Genomic DNA, 22,261 nt, shown 5'->3' with positions numbered 1-22,261 from the left:
GATACATGGATGATACATGGATGATACATGGATGATACATGGATGATACATGGTGGATAGGTGAGCAGTGTGAGTTCTGTGAATGGGGAAGCACTAAGGAAGTCTCCATATTTCTTTATAGGTGAATATTACATCTACAGACCGCCCTTCTGTGCAGTACAAGTCCTCATTCTGTCATATTTGGAAGGTTTTTCTGGATGTGGTTGGACAGTTGTGTGTGGTGTTTTTTTTTTTTTTTTTTTTTTTGTGGTTATAAAACTTTATTTTTTTTATCTCTGTGTAATGGTTTTGCACAGAGCAGCCCCGATCCTCCTCTTTTGGGATCCCCCACTGGTGCTCCTGGCCCCTCCTCTTTATCAGGTGCCGCCAGGGAAAGACTCTTTCCATTGGGGCACCCGTACATGCTCGCTCCGCAGTGGGAGCCCAATCACTCGTGCTGCTATCAATCAATGAGAGAGAGCATTGGGAGCCGCTACGCTCGTGCACATCACTGGATCCAAGTAAGGAAAGGTGGGGATCAACTGCAGCACAGAAGGATTTTCACCACTTTTACATGGAATGCACTAAGATGAAAAACTTTATAATGGTTATAAAGGCAGAAGGTGCATTCTATGCATTAAAAATAAAGCCTGCTGTGTGCCCCTCCCCCTCAGCCCCCCTCCAATACTTACCTGAGCCCCATCAAGATCCAGCGATGTTACACAAAAGACTTGGTTGTCTGGGACTCTCCCTCTATGTTGGCTGAGACAGCAGCAGGGCTCCATTGGCTCCCACTGTAGTCAGTCAGCCAATGAGGAGTGAGGGGGGTGGGGCCGACCACGGCTCTGTGTCTAAATTGACACACGAAGCTGCGGCTCGGCTCCGGTGCCCCCATAGAAAGCTGCTTGCTGTGGGGGTACTTGAGGGAGGGGCCAGGGACCTGAGAAGAGGAGGATCCGGACTGCTCTGTGCAAAACCAACTGCACAGAGGAGGGAAGTGTAACGTTTGGTATTTTTATTAAAAAAGAGACTTTAGTATCACTTTAAGGTTTTAGAACCACTTTAGGTAAAAAAACAAAGTTCTATATGTTTGCATTCTATTTTTATTTATATTTGTGGTATACATATCCCTTTCTGAGGTGTCTGAGTTCCCATGTGATAAACCTGTTCTTCTAGATATAGTGAGGCACACGTGTTCTGAGGAGGACACATGGTGGTCATGCCGTGTCACCACTTCCTGTCTGCGTCGCTCTCCTCCTCGTGTGCTCAGCCGGTATACAGGAGGCTGACAGGCAGGGGAAACTATTTCCTGCTGCACACACTGCTATGAGGACCGGTGTCCCGTGCTGCATTCCTCCCATAGCGCTCCTTTGTCAGAGTGATGGATAGAACATGCCCTTAGTTTGGAGGATTTGATAAAGTAGTCTTTTGCTGCTTATCACTGACAAAGCAATGACTTTATTATTGAAAATGTGGGGGGGGGGGGGGGGTGTGAGAACGGTTTGTGGTTTGATGATGACACGGGGAAGTTAGGACGTGCCGAGGTTTTTTTATGTAGGGGACGGTGATTTATAGGTGAACTCCAGACACACAAACACCAAATCATGCCAAGTGTGTGTTCAGGTTTAGATTTAACAGAAATCTCACCCCCCTTCTGTGCCACATTTGGCATGTCATTTTTTTTTGGGGGGGGGGGGGGGCACCTTGTTTTGACAGGTACTGTGCTCCCACTTCCGCTTGGGCTGCTAGGCGACTCGAGCGGAATTTCTCCTCTCCACCTCCCTGCAATCTTCTGGGACATGTCACAGGTCCTAGAAGATTGCCCGGCCATTGAGGAGGCGAATCGCGACTTGTGCAGTGTGCATCCTGGGACAGGTGAGTGTGTTTATCAAGTCAGAAGATACGCTTTTTGTAGCTGCTGACTTTTAATAAACACAAAAACAACTAGAACTCTGCTTTAAGCACCCAATAGGATTCTTCAGGATGGAGAGTGGGGGGATGAGTCCGGTCATATTTACCAGCCCCTTCCTTTCCTGAATGAACACAGTGAGTGATCAGTACCGACGCATTGTAAACCAGGTTCTGGGGTGTGCAGGGTTCAGGAGTGTGCTATGCACCAGGTTCAGGAGTGGGTTGCGTAGAGAGTGCAGGGTGTGGGAGTGCGTGTAGCGTACAGAGTGCAGGGTGTGGGAGTGCGTGTAGCGTACAGAGTGCAGGGTGTGGGAGTGCGTGTAGCGTACAGTGTACAGAGTGCAGGGTGTGGGAGTGCGTGTAGCGTACAGAGTGCAGCGTGTGGGAGTGCGTGTAGCGTACAGAGTGCAGGGTGTGGGAGTGCGTGTAGCGTGCAGGGTGTGGGAGTGCGTGTAGCGTGCAGGGTGTGGGAGTGCGTGTAGCGTGCAGGGTGTGGGAGTGCGTGTAGCGTGCAGGGTGTGGGAGTGCGTGTAGCGTGCAGGGTGTGGGAGTGCGTGTAGCGTGCAGGGTGTGGGAGTGCGTGTAGCGTGCAGGGTGTGGGAGTGCGTGTAGCGTGCAGGGTGTGGGAGTGCGTGTAGCGTGCAGAGTGCAGGGTGTGGGAGTGCGTGTAGCGTACAGGGTGTGGGAGTGCGTGTAGCGTACAGAGTGCAGGGTGTGGGAGTGCGTGTAGCGTACAGAGTGCAGGGTGTGGGAGTGCGTGTAGCGTACAGAGTGCAGGGTGTGGGAGTGCGTGTAGCGTACAGAGTGCAGGGTGTGGGAGTGCGTGTAGCGTACAGAGTGCAGGGTGTGGGAGTGCGTGTAGCGTACAGAGTGCAGGGTGTGGGAGTGCGTGTAGCGTGCAGGGTGTGGGAGTGCGTGTAGCGTGCAGGGTGTGGGAGTGCGTGTAGCGTGCAGGGTGTGGGAGTGCGTGTAGCGTATAGAGTGCAGGGTGTGGGAGTGCGTGTAGCGTGCAGGGTGTGGGAGTGCGTGTAGCGTGCAGGGTGTGGGAGTGCGTGTAGCGTGCAGGGTGTGGGAGTGCGTGTAGCGTGCAGGGTGTGGGAGTGCGTGTAGCGTGCAGGGTGTGGGAGTGCGTGTAGCGTGCAGGGTGTGGGAGTGCGTGTAGCGTGCAGGGTGTGGGAGTGCGTGTAGCGTGCAGGGTGTGGGAGTGCGTGTAGCGTGCAGGGTGTGGGAGTGGGAGTGCGTGTAGCGTGCAGGGTGTGGGAGTGGGAGTGCGTGTAGCGTGCAGGGTGTGGGAGTGCGTGTAGCGTACAGCGTGCAGGGTGTGGGAGTGGGAGTGCATTACGTACAGAGTGCAGGGTGTGGGAGTGCGTGTAGCGTGCAGGGTGTGGGAGTGCAATGTTTGGGAGTGCATTACGTACAGAGTGCAGGGTGTGGGAGTGCGTGTAGCGTGCAGGGTGTGGGAGTGCAATGTTCGGGAGTGCATTACGTACAGAGTGCAGGGTGTGGGAGTGCGTGTAGCGTACAGGGTGTCGGAGTGCAATGTTCGGGAGTGCGTTACGTACAGAGTGCAGTATTGCAAGATAACTAAATTACATCACAGGTGATCTCATTTGCTGCTCAGTGATTGTAGTACTCTAGTCTGCATCTCCCGTCTCCCCAAGGTAATACTTAAAATCTGGCCTGTTAGTGGGCCCTGAGGATCGGAGTTGAGAACCAATGCTCTATACCTCCCTGTGTAGGCGACTCTGCCTCACCTTGCAGGGAGATCGTTCTCCATCTCTCACATCCTGGAGATCTGTCCCTGCCATGAGTGCTTGCAGGGATCTGTTAGATCTCAGAGTAAATATGTCCCTTGTGCTGTGTCAGGTGTATTTTACACCAATTATAAACAGTGGGACTCATTATCACTTTTAGACTTTTTGCATTTTTTTAGCACTGTTTTGTAGTTTATTCGCTTCTGTTTGTATAAGTGAGAGCGAAGGGTGAGAGATGGGAGGTGGCAGAATGGCGTTCCGCCATGTTTCGGCTGCAAAACTGCTCACATGACAAGGCCTGGCTGGCCGGATGTGTTTGACGTTTGTGCTGTAGAAAATTCTGCTGTGAAATAAAAGCCTCACAACGTGCTTAGAAACATTGTTCAGACCCGAGAGATACAAAGTAACGTTTATAAATATTGACCAAGAAGAGAGAGATACAAAGTAACATTGTTTATAAATATTGATCAGACCGGAAATAGAGAGATACAAAGTAACATTGTTTATAAATATTGATCAGACTGGAAACTGCAGGATTAGAGTGTAGAGTCTTGGCTGATTGTTAAAGGGAGTTTTTAGGAATGTTAACCATACATACATACACACACACACATATATATATATATTTGTGTGCGTATAATGTGTATGTGTGTGTGTGTATATATATATATATATATTTTTATAAGCCGCTGTCTTTTGCGCTCACGTGACTGGCTGCCTCTCTCCTCTCGATCTGACAGCAAAGTGGGTGGGGCCAAGAAACCCCCACCAGAAGGAGAGGATAGAGGCGCTCGGTCATGTATGCGGCACTATAAAATAAAGTGTACTTCATCTTATTTAAAAAAAAAAAAAAAAACCACCTGCACTGGGGACATTATTTACTACAACAGCTATGATAGCAGCAGGAGGGGAGGGCTGGGGAGCGGATGGAGCTGACTAGAGGGGGGGGGGGGCAGAGGAGAGCTGTGGATGACTGCTGAGGCATGTAAACTGACCATGGTGTCAGGGCTCAGCAGCCATAAACATGGTCTGTTTACAGGGGAGGGGGGGGCAGGATCAGCCAGGTATTTCAGGTGATACAAGGGGCCAAATTACACAGCACCAGCACTGTGCAGCTGTTTATGAAAGGAACAGAATCCTTCTTTTTCTACAGACACTTTACAGCCTCATTCACACGGGATGTTTTTACAGCGGCTCTTATTTTTTTTTGGCGTCGGATGTTTTTTTTTTCTGCAGCTAATAAACTCCCCTGTATGTCATCCCATGTAGCGTGTTGTCCCGCATGTCCGTATCGCTTTTTTCAGTAGCGTGTTGTCCCGCATGTCCATATCGCTTTTTCAGTAGCGTGTTGTCTCGCATGTCCATGTCGCTTTTTCAGTAGCGTGTTGTCCCGCATGTCCATATCGCTTTTTCAGTAGCGTGTTGTCTCGCATGTCCATATCGCTTTTTCAGTAGCGTGTTGTCTCGCATGTCCATATCGCTTTTTCAGTAGCGTGTTGTCTCGCATGTCCGTATCGCTTTTTCAGTGCGTGTTGTCCCGCGTGTCCGTATCGATTTGTCTGTCGCGTGTTGTCCCGCGTGTCCGTATCGCTTTTTTCAGTAGCGTGTTGTCCCGCATGTCCGTATTGCTTTTTCAGTGCGTGTTGTTCTGCGTGTCCGTATTGCTTTTTCAGTGCGTGTTGTCCCGCATGTCCATATCGCTTTTTCAGTGCGTGTTGTCCCGCATGTCCATATCGCTTTTTTCAGTAGCGTGTTGTCCCGCATGCCCGTATCGCTTTTTTCAGTAGCGTGTTGTCCCGCATGTCCATATCGCTTTTTCAGTGCGTGTTGTCCCGCGTGTCCGTATCGCTTTTTTCAGTGCGTGTTGTCTCACATGTCCATATCGCTTTTTCAGTGCGTGTTGTCCCGCATGTCCATATCGCTTTTTTCAGTAGCGTGTTGTCCCGCATGTCCATATCGCTTTTTCAGTGCGTGTTGTCCCGTGTGTCCGTATCGCTTTTTTCAGTGCGTGTTGTCCCGCATGTCCGTATCGCTTTTTCAGTGCGTGTTGTCCCGCGTGTCCGTATCGATTTGTCTGTCGCGTGTTGTCCCGCGTGTCCGTATCGATTTGTCTGTCGCCTGTTGTCCCGCGTGTCCGTATCGATTTGTCTGTCGCGTGTTGTCCCGCGTGTCCGTATCGATTTGTCTGTCGCGCGTTGTCCCGCGTGTCAATGCACGCACAGGCTGTTATCAGCAGTTTATGGCAGGGGTGTTTTCTGGGTGTTAAAAAAAAAAAAAAGCCCTCAGAACTAGCGGGTTTTAGGAGGCGTTTTTCAGCTGTAAAAACGCTCTAACTCTGATAAAAGGTAAACGCCAAAAAATGCGACTATTCAGCATTTATCAATGTTTTTGAGCCATAAGCGTTTGTGGGAATATCGTTTTGCTAAAAAATGCTGAAAAACGCCTTCTATAGCTTTCTAGTGACGGTTTGATAATGTGCCGTGTGTGTGAGGCCCAAATGTTTATTTCAAAAATGAAAAACCCAGCGGTGAGCAAATCCCGCCAGAGGAAAGCTCTATTTGTAGGGAAGAGGATAGAAATGTCATTTGGGTACAATGTCGCATAAGCTGCACAAATATCAGTTTTACAGTAATACAAAAAATTGTGCATAAAGATAATATATTACACTGCGTGTTTAAAACACATCATGTCCGTGTACAAGTGTGATCTATTCCACAGTACATGAACTCCCCGATGTGGTGATTGTTCCACGTGAATGTGATCAAAGTCTTTCATCCAAGTAGGTGCTCTAATATGAAAGTGATCTGCCACCTCACTCGTGCCCCTCCCCCTCCTAATTGAAGGCTCACCTCAGGAGATGTGACCCCACAATTACCCACTTCCACCCCAAGTGCTTCCTTCCCACTTTTACGCTCTCTCTCAATATCGGGGTTCCTCTGCAGACCACCCCCATTCACCCATACCTAGTATTCACCCCCCCCCCCCAAGGGGCGGACATGCCTGATTATTTTTGTAGGGGTGTCAAGCGCAGGCTGGGGGCCGGGGGGTCACCACTGGCGGCACAAATGCGGCCTTTTTGGGGGGGGGGGGGATGGTCCTGGTGGGGGTCCTTAGCCCAAGTCCCCCTTGCTGTCCATTTGCACCTGGTAGTCCTTGAAGGGCCCCAGGCGCTGCGTGCTGCCGCCATTTTGTTGTGGATGGCTGCTGTATTTATCGGCGGCCATGTTTGTGTAGTCCGGCAGCTATTTTCTTGTAGTTTCTTATTTCTATAATTCGGCGGCTGTGTTTTTGGAGTCTATGGGGAGTCTATGAAGTTATTCGGCGGTGGGCCTCTAGTGGCAGTTCTATGAACTTCTAGCTTCGCACGATGTGAAGCCTGACACTCTGCATCTGAGAAGGGGGTGGTGAGTCCCTGCAGAAGTTATTTGGCTCGATCTTGCTGCTATAGCAATTTTGGTGCACTGGGATTTGTAGTACCACTGGTGCAGCGGTGGGTTGGTATTTTTCACAGCAATTTTTACATATTTTGCTGGCAGTTCCAGGTTAACCCCTGGAGCACGTGTCACCACCTGATCCCCCTCTCTGAGGCTGCGGGACCTGCGGGGTCTCAGTCCGCCTTGTCCGCTATGACGGTGGTCCTGCAGTCACTGGTGTCTAAAGTAGATTTGGCCCTCCAAAATAGGACGAGTCCTCTGCCTTCACCTGCAGATTGAGGTGGATCTGACCACCGCGGATGCGAGTCACCTTACTGGCTCTGCGTCCACGAACCCGGAGTCCTCGGATAGTGAGGGTGATTCCTCTTCCACTACAGCCCTGCATGAAAAGGTCCTGGTGGATGCATTAATTGTATCAGTGCGGGAAACTTTAGGAAGACGCAGCTACTACTGTGACGGTGCAGTTTGTTACCCCGCAGAACCACCAAGGTGGCAAAGGTATTCCCCTTTCCTGCCTATTTCAACAACATTGTCGCAAGTCAGTGGGGTTACCCCAAACACACTGTCGGGGTCCCTAAGCGCTTTGCTAGAAGGTATCAGTTTGAGGATTCCCTGCTAAAGAAACTGTACCACCTGTGGTGGACTCTCAGGTTTCCAGGTTGAATAAAGCCACCCTCCTGGTGGAGGACTCTGTCCGTTAAGGACCCCTTTAGCTGAATATCTGGTACGATACCTTTTCACCATGGCTGGTTCCATTCTGCGGCCAGTGTTTGGGGTTCACAGACATTGACGGAATGGGCTAAGCTCTTGCACCAGGATTTGGAAGGTGGACAACCTCCTTCTGACCTGGCGGACCAGTTGGTCCAGGGGTTGCAGTATATCTGTGATGCCTCTCTGGATGCAGCCCCCTTAGCCTGCAGGGTGTCTGTGACGGCGGTGACTCTGCTCCACATGATATGGTTGAATTACTGGTCTGCGGACCAGGCTTCCAAGAATGTATTCACTGATCTCCTTTTTGTAGGAGACCACTTGTTTGGAGCTTCCATGGAGGAGATTATTAAGGGTTTTACAGGAGGTAAGAGTACCCTGCTTCCAGGAGTGAAGAGACTCATCGCAAGCATGGTCCTTTCTTCTTGGTCCATAAGCGGTCCTTTTGTTCTTAGGGATCTAAGGACCAGGGGTCAAAATCCACCCCTAACCTCATATTTGATGAGGCCCTGGCCGGGTAAGTCAAGAGCAGGCCCCTCCAGAACCACAGACCAGCTCGCTTCTGTCTGCAGGGGCACCCTCACCTGTGCTTGGGGTGGGGGGATGTCTTTGCTTCTTTCCAGATCTGGGGACCTCCTGGATTCAAGACAAATAGGTACAGGAGTTGATTCTGTCCAGGTACAAGATCAAGTTTCGCTCCTTGCCTCCGGCAAGGTTCTTTCCTTCCTATCTGTGTTTGTCCCCATATCGTCTGAGGTCTTCTTGGGGCGGTACATGATCTGTTCTCACAGGGGGTCATTGTACCGGTTCTGGAATTGGAACGCTTTCAGGGATTTTATTCAAACCTGTTTACTGTTCCCAAGGAAGGAAGGCAAGGTCCATCCCATTCTGGATCTCAAGGCTTTAAACTGCTTTCTGAGGGTTCAGAAATTTTGGATTGGAGTCCATTCGCACAGTGGTGGCATACCTTCAAGGGGATTTCCTGGCCCCTATTGATATCAAGGACACTTACCTTCATATCTCAATATATGTCAGGCATCAGGGTTTCCTTCACTTTGCCGTGGGCGAGGAGCACTATTCGTGGCATTTCCCTTTGGTCTCGCCTCGGCTCCTCTGGTGTTTACAAAAGTGTTGGCTTTACTGAGGCAGAAGGGGATTGCGGTGCTGGAGTACCTCCTTCTGCGAGCAGAGTTTCCGAATGCCCTGAAAGACCATCTGGACATTTTGGTGCAAACTTTGCAACAGTTCGGATGGAATCTGAATTTCCGAAAATCTGTTCTGGTTCCGTCCACAAAACTGGACTATTTGGGCCTGACCCCTGGACACGACCTTAGCCCAGGTGTTTCTTCCGGAGGTGAAACTCAAGAAGTTGCAGGATGCAACACGGCTCCTGCTGTCCAACCGGCGATCATCCCTCAGGACTTGCATGCTACTCCTGGGCCTGATGGTCTCCACCTTCGAGGCGGTTCTGTTTGCTCAGTTCCTTACCAGGTTTCTGCAGAAGGAGATCCTTTTCAAATGGAACAAGAACCCACAGGCTCTAGACAATCTGATCCTGTTGAGCTTGTGTACAAGGGGATCCCTGATCTGGTGGCTCTGCTCTCCGTCGTTTCAACAGGATAATCATTTCTCCCCCTGTACTGGACGGTGGTCACAACGGATGGCAGTCTCTCTGGATGGGGAGGTGTCTTGGGTACGGATTAGTTTAGGGGGGTTTGGACTCTCAAAGTCCAGTCTGCCGATCAATATCCTGAAAATTTGCCTAATCCGTTGGACAGCTCATCTTCAGGGGAGCCCTGTGAGGATTCAATCGGACAATGTCAAAGCCGTAGCATATGTCAATCATCAAGGGGGCACCAAGAGTGCCTTAGCAGCTGGGGAAGTAGCCGGTATTCTAAGGTGGGCAGAATGCTTAGTTCTGGCCATCTCTGCCGTGCATATTCAGGGGTGGAAAATTGTCAGGCAGATTACCTCAGTTAGCATAGGTTGGCTCAGGGAGAATGGTCTCTCCACAGGAGGGGTTTCATCAACTGTCCCTCAGGTGGGGGATTCCCGGTGTGGACCTGTTGGCCTCTTGTCTCAACAGGAAGGTGCAGAGATTCGTAGCAAGGTCTCGGGCGCTCTTGTAGCTCCTTGGAGCCAATATCGTCTAATGTACGTATTTCCTCCGCTGACTCTGCTGCCGAGACTTCTGCGAAGGATCGAGGCAGAAGGGGTCCTGGTCATCCTAGTGGCATCGGGCTGGCCTCACAGGTCCTTGTACACAGACCTAGTAAGGCTGGTTGCCAATGTCCCTTGGAGTTTCCCTCTTAGAGAAGATCTGTTAACTCAAGAACTGATCTTCCATCCTTCTTTACAGTTGTTGGCTTTGACGGCCTGGCTGTTGAAGGATAGAGGGGTGTCTGAATCTGTGATTCCTACGCTGTTAAAAGCTAGAAAATCTACTTCTAGGAAGATTTATCGAGTGTGGAGGGCGTACATTACTTGGTGTGAGTCCCGGGGGGGGGGGGATGGGGCGGTTTTCCCCTGTTCTTCTCAATGTCACGTCTTGGGGTTTCACCAAGGAGGTGTAGTTCAGCATTTTGGCCTTGGGTGCCATCAAAGGCCAGATATCGGCCCTGGCGATTTTCTTTCAATGCCCGTTGGCCACCAATTCCTTTGTTCAGGGGGGTCCGCCACCTGGCTCCCCCTGTGAGGTCTCCAATGCCTCCTCGGGACCTCAGTTTGGTTTCTGCATAACCGACAGCACCAATCTTGGAAAATATTTGTGAGATTACTCTGCTCACTTTGACACAGAAGGTAGCTTTCTTGGTAGCTATTACTTCTGCACGCAGGGTGTCGGAGCTGGCTGCATTATCCTGTCGTTAACCTTACCTGGTGGTTCACAGAAACAAGGTGGTGATTCGTACCGGTCAGTCGTTCCTTTCTAAAATCGTCTCTGGTTTCCATTTAAATGAAGACAAATGTGTTGCCTTTTCTGTGTCCTAAGCATCCTAAAGAGATGTCCTTCCATTCTTTGGATGTGGTTTGGGCAATCAGGGTGTACCTGGCGGCAACTGAGTCACTCCGGAAACCTGATTCCTTATTTGTCCTCGCGGATGGTACCCATAAGGGGATGGCCACGTCTGCTGCAACCATTTCCAGATGGATCAAACAGACGGTGGTGCAGGCCTATTCCATTAAGGGTCAGGATCCTCCTTTACTTGTTAAGGCACACTCTACGAGGGCGCTCAGTGCCTCCTGGGCTTTCCTTCATCAGACGCCAGTGATGCAGGTATGCAAAGCGGCCACATGGTTGTCTGCACACTTTCACAAAATTTTAAAAGGTGGATGTATTGGCATCTGCGGATGCTTCTTTTGGCCGCAAGGTTTTGCAGGCCGCTGTTGGAGAGGTTTAGTCCTCTTTGAGGGTGTATTGTTTTTGTCAGGTAAGCTCCAGTTGTTCCTGGTTGAGCTCTTATTTTGCCTGGTTGGCTATGTTTAGCCTTTGGGAAGTGTGTTTTTTCTTGCTGTTATTCACACCCCTCATATTCACACTGCTTTGGGATGTCCCATCGGCCAAGAAGATATGGAGCTATGTCCGTCAATGAACGAAAGGGAAAACTGGGTTTTTGTCTTACCGTAAAATCCTTTTTCTCTGATGTCTGTTGACGGACACCGCACCCACCCCTCTGAGTTGGGTTTTATGTTCTTCTGACACTGCTTGTTAAAAAACTGAAGTCCTATAGCAGGAAGTAAAGAGTATACCCCCTGGGACTGCCCTAAAGGCGTGGTCACATTTTTTTCCCACCTAGTGTCCTCCTATGGAGAGCAGCATAAACCCATTGGTCAAGAAGATATGGAGCTGTGTCCCTCAATGAACATCAGAGAAGGATTTAACGGTAAGGCAAAAATCCATATGTTTCCAAAAGCAATTGAGTTTTGTAAGACTGCTGCGCAAATACGGTGTGACCTAAAGTATTGCAACAATCTCTCCATTTTATTCTCTGGGACAGGGGTCTTCAAACTACGGCCCTCCAGTTGTTCTGGAATTACAATTCCCATCATTCCTAGTCATGGCTGTGAATGTCAGAGTTTTACAATGCCTCATGGGATGTGTAGTTCCACAACATCTGGAGGGCCGTAGTTTGAGGATCGATGCTCTAGGGGTCTCTGCCATAAAAAAAAAAATATTATTTGGTGGTTCCAAGTCATTTTCTAGCAAAAAATACAGATTTTAACTTGTAAACAGCAAGTATCAGAAATAGACTTAGTCCTTAAGCTAGGTCAGAATGTACCTGTGGGTTCAGTCAGTAAGATGTAGATCCCAGTCAGATGAGGTGATACCTAAAAATGTGAGGGCTCCAATAGTGCGCTTATACCGTTTACAATTCATTCATTCAAACAATTGACTGCTCACCAGACTAGGCCCAACAAATGTTAGGATAATCAAACTACTTAACCTCGTACGAGTCCAACTACCTTCACCATCCTCGCCCCTCCCCTACATAACACAGGGTCCCGTGTGTGGGGGGGGGGGGGGGTTGATTTTTTTTTTTTTTTTTTTTTTTTTTTTTTTTTACAAACTCTTTAATTGTTTATATTTAAAAAAAAAAAATGAAAAACCCAGTGGTGATCAAATACCGCTCCCTATTATATCATAGGGAAACAATTATATAAATGTAATTTGGGTACAGCGTTGCATAAGCCACGCAATTACTAGTTTTAAGAGCCGGTTCACACTGGGGCGACTCAATGTCGCCCCGACTTTGAAGCCGCCCCATGCAGCGGGACTTCATCGTGGCTTGCAAACGACTTCTCTAATAGAAGTCAATGCAAGCCGCTCTGAAGTCTCCCCCAAGTAGTGCAGGAACCTTTTTCTAAGTCGAAGTGACTTGAGTCGCTCTGATCAGAACCTTGCCCCCCCCATCCCGATTGTACTGTACAGGATGGTACCAGAGTCTACTTTAATTACACTAAGAATGTTCTCATTGTATTGTAATAATCAGCATATTTCCTATAACCTGCCTGGGTGAGACCGTATTGGTGAAGCATTGGAATTGCTTTGCTGAGTTTTTTACTTTACCCTGGATCCACTTTGGATATAGGATTGTACAATCCCCCCCCCCCTTTATTGGTTGAACTAGATGGACTTTTTTCAACCAGACTAATTATGTAATTAATGTCATTCTTTTTTTTTTGTTTGTTTCCAGAGCCCACCCAGATATATAGATTTCTGAGGACAAGGAATCTTATTGCTGTAAGTAAATGTTTTCCTTTACTCCAACTTTACGTTTAATTGAGCCTCCATGTCGGGTGGGCTGCTCCCCCGTGGGCCACCATGGTGGGTGGGTTCCCACAACCCCCCATGGGCCACTATGGTGGGTGGGTTCCCCCAATCCCCAACCCTCCGTGGGCCACCATGGTGGGTGGGTTCCCCCAATCCCCAACCCTCCGTGGGCCACCATCGTGGCAGGGTTACCACAACCCCAACCCCCTGTGGGCCACCATCGTGGCAGGGTTCCCACAACCCCCTGTGGGCCAACATGGTGGGAGGGTTCCCACAACCCCAACCCTCCGTGAGCCACCATGGTGGGTGGGTTCCCCCAACCCCCTATGGGCCACTATGGTGGGTGGGTTCCCACAACCCCAATCCCTTGTGGGCCACTATGGTGGGTGGGTTCCCCCAATCCCCAACCCTCCGTGGGCCACCATGGTGGGTGGGTTCCCACAATCCCAATCCCCTGTGGGCCACCATGGTGGGTGGGTTCCCACAACCCCAATCCCCTATGGGCCACTATGGTGGGTGGGTTCCCCCAATCCCCAACCCTCCGTGGGCCACCATGGTGGGTGGGTTCCCACAACCCCAACCCCCTGTGGCCCACCATGGTGGGTGGGTTCCCCCAACCCCCTGTGGGCTCGCCGCCACCAAAAGTGTGGGCCGCCATGGCAGGCTTGCTCCCCACAGGCGTGCTTTCATTATTCATTGGATGTGATTTAGAGGCTATAGAGGGAGGCTGAATGGGAAGAGGATCAGCATGGAGGTCGCAGCGCACAACTAGCCCCAGCAGCTGTCCATATATTTATTCATAGATTTTGGGGTAATTGTTGTTTTGTATTCAGTTTGTAGTGGAATGGGTCACTATAATGAACAATGATGGGTCTGTATGGAGGTAATGAATGTAAAGATAGTTGTGAAATGTGCCTCCGATGTCCGGAGAGCTGAAGAGGCGCATGCATGGCAACGCTAAACCTTAAATATCTCCCAACCTTTCATGGAGAATGTTTTATGACAGACTTTTCTTATTCACAGCCAATATTTTTGCATCGGACGCTCACATACATGTCACACCGCAACTCCCGATCAAATGCCACAAGGTAAGTAGTGGTGCTGTGCGGGGTGGGGAAAGTTCTTCTCCTATATCCCTCATTGGGAAATATGAAATAGAAGCTGCATTGGGATTCTCCGATGCTGGGAAATCTCTTCCCCGCTCACCTTGTTGTGGTGTCTTGTAACATGTTCATGTCCTCTTTTGTATGACATAATCCCACAATATTCATTTCATGTGTGTAAGTTCTAATCCCACAATATTAATTTCATGGGTGTAAGTTCTAATCCCACAATATTCATTTCATGGGTGTAAATTCTAATCCGACAATATTCATTTCATGGGTTTAGCCATGTAGGCTTCGTCTGCTGATAGCTTTGTCAGTCTGCCCGCTGTCCAGCTGACCCTGAAGGCCATTGGGACACTGATTACCTGATGTTTGGCATATTTCTGTGCAGGGATTTGTCTGGACAGTCACGGTCAGGAGTTTGTGATTATGGAAAGATTTATATGCAGTCTATTTTTATACCTCTGTGCTCTCTAAACGACTACATGATGAGATCTGTATAGAACAGATGTAGGATATGGAAAGGAGATCCCTACAAGACACTTCATGCAACATGGTGAAGGGATCCCTACAAGATCATGTGTGGGACATGATGATGAGATCTCTGAGACCACATAGGGAAGATGGTGATTAGATCTCTACGATTCCACATGTGGGAGATGGTGATGGTATCCCCTGCAAGACCACACGTGGGACATGGTCAAGGGATCCCTACAAGATCATGTGCGGGAGATGTTGATCAGATCTCTGAGACCACACGTGGGAGATGTTGATTAGGTCTCTGAGACCACACGTGGGAGATGTTGATTAGGTCTCTGAGACCACACGTTGGAGATGGTGATGAGGTCTCTCGGAAACCGCTCGTGGGAGATGTTGTTGAGGTCTCTCGGAGACCGCTCGTAGACGATGGCGATGAGGTCTCTCGGAGACCGCTCGTAGACGATGGCGATGAGGTCTCTCGGAGACCGCTCGTAGACGATGGCGATGAGGTCTCTCGGAGACCGCTCGTAGACGATGGCGATGAGGTCTCTCGGAGACCGCTCGTAGACGATGGCGATGAGGTCTCTCGGAGACCGCTCGTAGACTATGGCGATGAGGTCTCTCGGAGACCGCTCGTAGACGATGGCGATGAGGTCTCTCGGAGACCGCTCGTAGACGATGGCGATGAGGTCTCTCGGAGACCGCTCGTAGGAGATGGTGATGAGTGAAAGACCAATCTCCTTTTCTCTTGCGTCCTCCGACAGTCGCCGCCCCTCAAATAGTCTTTACCAATGGGTATTGACTTCCGCTCCGCAAGAGTAGCTAGGCATAAGACTTGTTAGAAACAAAAGCTTTTAGCATAGACACACCCATGGGGGCTGTCCCACTGGTCAATACCCCCCCCTGCATTAAGTCATCCCAACTCAGTTTGTCTCTGCCTAGCGTTAGGAGTAGATAGGCTTCCCTGTGCTGGTGCTACAGTCTCAGCCTTCTAATCTTTTCTTATGATTTTTATTTGCAAGAATGTCAGTTTTTTTCTTTGCTTTACTAGCTGTTTATTTTGTCAGCTTTAGTTTTTAGTCGGATTTTCGGATGAAGATGGATTTTGCGGAGCTGGGAATCGGACTGGCCGCCCTGGCTCTCCAGGGCAGAGGGTCAGAGGGATCCCCAGCCCGCCATCGAGCGTTCGGCTATGGTTCCCCCTGGCGATAGGAACGACCCATCCCTGTTCACAGCAGGGATGCAGCCTGTGAGGTGGCTACCTCACTGGACGCATATGTGGTTGCATGCTGCAGTGTCCTGCGTTTTGGCTGACGGCATTCCCTGTCATCTGAGGACAGAGGCTTTCCGTTTAATAGAGGCACCCCACGCCATCTAGTACAGGTAGCTCTGAACCGCTTTGTGCGCGTTCGCAAGTTCCATATGGAATCCCTCCGCCCGGTGGTGGCCTCCCTGAGTCCAGGGGAATTCCTGGCCTCTATAGACCTGAAGGATGCGTACCTGCACATCCCCATTTTCGAGGGTCATCAGAGGTACCTACGATTCGCCATAGCGGAGGACCACTATTAGTTCGTGGCGTTACCTTTCGGTCTCGCTTCGGCTCCAAGGGTCTTTACCAAAGTGCTGGCGCCTGTTGCGGGCACAGGGCATTGCGGTCTTGGGATATCTGGACGATCTTCTGTTAAGATCGAGTGCCAGTCAGAGCTTGCTGCGCGATCTGTCCACTACGGTACAGACACTCGGAGTTTGGATGGACCATCAACGTACAGAAGTCGACTTTGTCTCCTTCGGTTCGTCTTCCCTATCTGGGAATGGTTCTGGACTCTGCGCAAGCAAAAGTGTTTCTGCCGGAGGACAAGCTCCGGACCCTACAGAACGAGATCAGGTACCTCAGGGACAACCAATCCTCGTCACTCAGGACCTACAGGCGGTCCCTTGGGCTGATGGTATCAGCCTTCGAGGCGATACCCTTTGCTCAGTTTCACACAGTCTTTCCAAGCGGAGATCCTGGCCAGGTGGGACAGGCTACCTCAGTCCTTTGGATCTGAGTGTCTCGTTGAGTCGTCGGACCAGAAGGGATCTTCTGTGGTGGCTTCAGTCCCCGGCGGTGTCGGAAGGGAAATCCTTCCGTCCGTTACTGTGGACAGTGATTACCACGGATGCCAGCCTGTCGGGCTGGGGTGGAGTACTGGGCAACCTGTCTGCCCAGAGCACTTGGTCGGAGGAGGAATCCTCCCTTCTGATCAACCTATTGGAATTGAGAGCGATCAAACTCTGTCTTTTCCAGTGGTCGAAACGGGGCCGCCCCGTTCAGGTACAGACGGACAATGCGAACGCGGTGGCTTACATAAACCACCAAGGGGGCACCAGGAGTGCCAGGGCGGCCTGGGAGGTGACCGACATTCTGTCTTGGGCCGCGACTCATGTCCCGGCGATTTCGGCAGTTCACATTCCGGGTGTGGAGAATTGGCAGGCCGATTATCTGAGCCGCCAGACCCTGGATCAGGGGGAATGGTCCCTACACCCGGAGGTTTTCCGAATGTTGTGTGCAAGGTGGGGATCCCCAGACGTGGATCTGTTCGCGTCTCGGCTAAACCACAAGGTGGAAAGGTTCGTGGCAAGAACACGCGATCCTCGGGCGGACGCCTCGGATGCGCTGGTGGCCCCTTGGCATCAGTATCGTCTGATGTATGCCTTTCCTCCGATTCAGTTGTTATCCAGGTTCCTTCGCAGGCTGGCCTCGGAACCGAACTTGGTGATTCTAGTGGCACCGGACTGGCCACGCTGGTCCTGGTACGCGGACATCATTCAACTAGCAGTCAAGCCTCCTTGGCGACTGCCAATGCAAGAACATCTACTGTCTCAGGGACCGATCTTCCATCCTGCTTTACAGTCGCTGGCTTTAACGGCTTGGCTGTTGAAAGCCAGGTCCTGAGAGACAGATCATTCCTACTTTGATCAAGGCTAGAAAAGCCTTGTCCGGTAAGATTTATTACCGTACCTGGAAAGCTTATTTTGCCTGGTGTGAGTCCAGGGGGTTTTCTCCTCGCTCCTACTCGGTGACGAGAGTGTTCGCTTTCCTCCAGACTGGTGTGGACCAGCGCCTGGCGGTGGCCAAAGGGCCAGGTATCTGCACTGGCTGTTCTTTTTCAACGCCCTGTGGCGTCTCATTCCTTAATTCGCACCTTCATTCAAGGTGTGCGACATTTGGCCCCTCCCCGGAGGGAGCCTGTACCTCCATGGGACTTGAACTTGGTTCTGTCCGTGTTACAGTGTTCTCCCTTTGAAAACATTCGGGAGATATCGTTGCCTCTACTGTCTAAGAAGGTTGCCTTTTTAGTGATCACTTCGGCTCACAGAGTGTCGGAGTTGGCGGCGTTGTCTTGCCGCTCTCCTTACCTGGTGGTTCATAAAGATAAGGTGGTCTTGCGACCTCATTCGTCTTTTCTCCCTAAGGTGGTCTCTGATTTTCACCTTAATGAGGATATTGTTTTGCCTTCGCTTTGTGCGAAGCCTAAGCATCCTAAGGAGGTTGCGTTGCATTCCTTGGATGTTGTCAGGGCGATCAGGGTTTACCTGTCGTCCACTGAATCCTTTCGGAAATCGGATTCCCTCTTTGTCCTTCCCGAGGGACCTCGGAAGGGCATGACGGCGTCTGCGGCGACCATTGCCAAATGGATCAGACAGACAATTGTCCAGGCCTATGCTTTGAAGGAACGGGTTCCACCCTTCCCTGTTAAGGCGCACTCTACCAGATCAATGAGTACATCCTGGGCCTCAGTGACCCAGGTGTGCAAGGCTGCGACTTGGTCGTCGGTGCACACCTTTCCAAATTCTATAAGGTGGATGTTCTGGCATCAGCTGATCCCTCTTTTGGCCGCAAAGTTCTCAGTGCGGCAGTGCCATAGGGGGACCCTTGTTTTTTGTGGGTCCCTGGCTGTTGGGGTTGTTTATCCCCTGGGTTATTTGCTTTCCTGGGTTGTTGCTCCTGTTGAACCTTTTCTGTTGCCCAGAAGGTTCTCTTACTGTGCGTGTAAGGTTCCTTTCTCTGATGTGGGTACTGCGTTGCCTTTTCTATGGTTGCGTCTCCCACCCCTCATGTCTACACTGCTTTGGGACATCCCATTGGTGAAGACTATTTGAGGGGCGGCGACTGTCGGAGGACTAAGAGAAAACTGAATTTTTGTAAAATCTTACCGTAAAATTCCTTTCTCTGAGTCCTCCGACAGTCGCCGCCCCCCGCCCCTCTTTTGGGGTTTTTTTCTTGTACTCTTGCTATGCTACCAAACTGAGTTGGGATGGCTTAATGCAGGGGGGGGTTATTGACCAGTGGGACAGCCCCCATGGGTGTGTCTATGCTAAAAGCTTTTGTTTCTAACAAGTCTTATGCCTAGCTACTCCTGCGGAGCGGAAGTCAATACCCATTGGTGAAGACTATTTGAGGGGCGGCGACTGTCGGAGGACTCAGAGAAAGGAATTTTACGGTAAGATTTTACAAAAATTCAGTTTTTTTTTTTTTTTTGTACACATCAGTACTGGAGGGGTCCCTTGCTGATCCTGGCTGGACACATCCCACCAGCTAGGCGGCTGCTGTCCTGTTTTTCATCCTAAGCTTGTTTTCTGGCTTCTCCTGGGTCCTAGTGACATCTACAGTCACCCGAGGGAGGGAACAGGGCTTAGGGACTGGGTGAGGGGAGGATGGCCTGTTTACCCATGGCAGGATTCTGCTGATTAATGGATTTACCTTTCAATTTCAGGAAAACGTTTAAAATTGATGAATTGCTGCTGAAGGTGGAGAAGATGAAAGGAGACCATGAGATAGACAGGTGATTGTGTGGCGCTCTGTAGGAGCCGATGGCCTTGTTTGCTGGAGATCTTTGCCTATGAATCTGACCCAGGAATGAATATTACCCATTATCGTAGTCACCGATGTCTACATGCAGCAGGAAAGCCTAGCGTGGGACTAGCAGAGTGTTTAGAAATGTGCAGGACCTCCACCTGAGGATGATGGGAAATGGCATATATATCCTCCTAGAATGGTCAGTGACCCCACAGTGCGGATTCAGCTGCCACAAGGAAGTGTAGACGCCATGGAAGCTTCTTCACCTTTCCTCAGCAGATGAGAAGGATCGGCCACTGGGGTCACTCCTAGAGATCTCTATGTGAAGGCTCTTCTAGGCTTGTGTGATAATGTCAAAGAATTAAACCCGACCTCCCGGGAACTATAAACCCCTTTCATCCAGTTATGTATTCTAATTGTATGTTGTACTGCGAACCTCCAGGCAGATATAAAACATGCAAATGATTTAGCACAGAATCAGTCTAATATAAACCCTCATCTTGTGAAACAACCTATTCAGTTCAAAATAGAAATGAAAGGCAAAACATTTGTGTATAGATATAAAAAGAGCAATGATAAATGCCTTATTTTTTCTATTCTCAACTGCAGAAGAGCTGGGGGGGGGGGGGCGGAGAAACCGCAGTACACCGATGTTCCCAGTGAATTTCTGGGGGGGGGGGTTGGCACAAGTCCGATAATTGGAGAACAGGTACAGCTAGGAAACTGAGCACACACTACTCTTATGCTTAGTGTGGTCAGTTTTCCATAGGAAAACAAGGGGACTGGCAGGAACACCAGGGATTTCACACAAATGAAGCAATAGAAAGTCCTCTCCCAGAACAGCATACATGAGGGGGAGAGAGGCTCCTCCCACCAGGAAACACATGATCCACTTTTTTAACCACTTGCCGTCGCCACTGTAGCCCAATGATGGCTAACTGTGCGGCCTGCCAGTTCTGGGAAGGCGTCCTATGATCCTCCCATGATCAGCAAGCTCTGTGATCACAAGTCAGGGTAAAGGGCCAATCACAGAGGCTCTTTACTACGTGATCATTTGTGTCCAATCACAGCTGATCACAATGTAAACACAAACCAGCTATCGGCATTCCTTTCCTCACACTGACAGCATGAGGAGAGCCGGATTGTGTGAAAGGGGACATCTACACTGATTATTAGTGTTGTCCAATCGGTGCCTACCAGTTCTGCCAACCAATGCCTCCTCATCGGTGTCTACTATCAGTGCTCTGTAGTGTTCATTAGTGCAGCCTCATCAGTGCTGCCAATCCATGCCTCATCAGTGTCACCTATCAGTGCACGGTAGTGACCATCAGTGCACGGTAGTGACCATCAGTGCAGCTTATCGGTGCCCATCAGTGCTGCCAATCCATGCCTCCTCATCAATGTCACCCTTTCAGTGCCCATCAGTGCAGCCTCATAGGTTCAGCTTATTGGTGCCCATCAATGCAGCCTATCGGTGCCCATCAGTGCTGCCAATCCATGGCTCCTCATCAGTGTCACCTATTAGTGCTCTGTAGGGTTCATCAGTGCAGCCTATTGGTGCCCATTAGTGCTGCCAATCCATGCCTCATCAGTGTCACCTATCAGTGCACAGTAGTGACCATCAGTGCAGCTTATCGGTGCCCATCAGTGCTGCCAACCCATGGCTCCTCATCAGTGTCACCTCGGTAGTGCTCGATAGTGGCCATCAGTGCAGCCTCATCGGCACACATCACTGAAGGAGAAAAATTACCTGTTTGCCAAAATGTTTAACACACTATGGAAAACATGATTTTTTGTTTTTAATGTCCATCTATTTTCGGTAATTTAGCAATAACCAAAAAGAAAGCTCTGTTTGAAAAAAAAAAAATGTAGTTTGAGTACAGGGTTTCATGACGGTGCAATTGTCATTCAAAGTGTGACAGCACTGAAAGCTGATTATTGGCCTGGTCAGGAGGGGGTGAAAGTTCCCGGTACTGAAGTAGTTATAAGCCCCGCCCCGCTGCTCGGTTTCATGCGTTTCCTCCGGCCAGATGGGATACGTCCCCAGTTTATATTTTTGCTATCAGGCCAGCATTTGGGGGGGGGGGGTACAGTCAGGAGTTTTGGGGGTATGACCTCTACTCAGGATCACTAGAACCTCTTATGGGTTCCATCATTTTACTGGGATTGGTTGCTGAGGGATCTCTCGGCAAGCATCCTACTGGGGGGGGGGGGGAGGGTATTGCTGCCTGGTGGTTACTCCCTGAGGAGTGGAGCCATGTTTTTGTTGCAGGCTGGAACTCAGGAGCGCTCCTTTAATGGCGACATAAGTGCAGGGAGCCTATGGGGCTGTCTCTGGCATCCTAGTGGCCAGTCGCACATGGATGTCATTTCCTGGAGGAAACAGGAAGTTGGCCGGAAGCCATATTGCTGATGGGCTTTGGGTTCCTCCCTCCTTGCTATATCTGATCCACATTGCAGGGCAGTACACGGTACAGCAGATACATCAGGGAGAGGAAACATTGGGTTTACATAGTCTTTATACCTGCCTCTTGGAATCTCCTGTACAGTAGAGCTCAGGCTGGGAGAGGCTGTGTTCATGTGCTAACAATGGACATGCTGATAGGTGGAGAGAGCAGTGTGACACAGATGAGCTCATCTGTCTTCGGATTCTCCAATCACAGGCTGGGGGCAGGGACATGACCTGTAGCTGCTAATGAAGCAGTACAGGAAAAAAAGAGACTGCCTTCCAAAAACAGGACTGTGCTGTGTGACAGAGCTGTATAAATCTCAGGACTGAA

At 50.1% G+C, this 22,261-nt stretch overlaps 1 protein-coding gene across 2 annotated transcripts in view; it reads left to right on the top strand.

Moving 5' to 3' along the window:
* SUZ12 (SUZ12 polycomb repressive complex 2 subunit) overlaps nt 1-22,261 on the top strand; it is a 59,143-nt gene that overhangs the window by 22,691 nt on the left and 14,191 nt on the right. For both annotated transcript variants that reach the window (XM_082271356.1, XM_082271355.1), the window contains exons 3-5: nt 12,979-13,025; nt 14,079-14,143; nt 19,399-19,467. In XM_082271356.1, coding sequence (XP_082127482.1) covers nt 12,979-13,025; nt 14,079-14,143; nt 19,399-19,467 — 181 coding nt within the window. The remainder of the gene's footprint in view (nt 1-12,978; nt 13,026-14,078; nt 14,144-19,398; nt 19,468-22,261) is intronic.

The sequence above is a fragment of the Pelophylax lessonae genome (assembly GCF_965119305.1).
Source record: "Pelophylax lessonae genome assembly, chromosome: 11".
Classification (NCBI taxonomy): domain Eukaryota; kingdom Metazoa; phylum Chordata; class Amphibia; order Anura; family Ranidae; genus Pelophylax; species Pelophylax lessonae.
The sequence above is the reverse complement of the archived record's forward strand: the minus strand, read 5'-3'. Positions and strand labels throughout refer to the sequence as shown.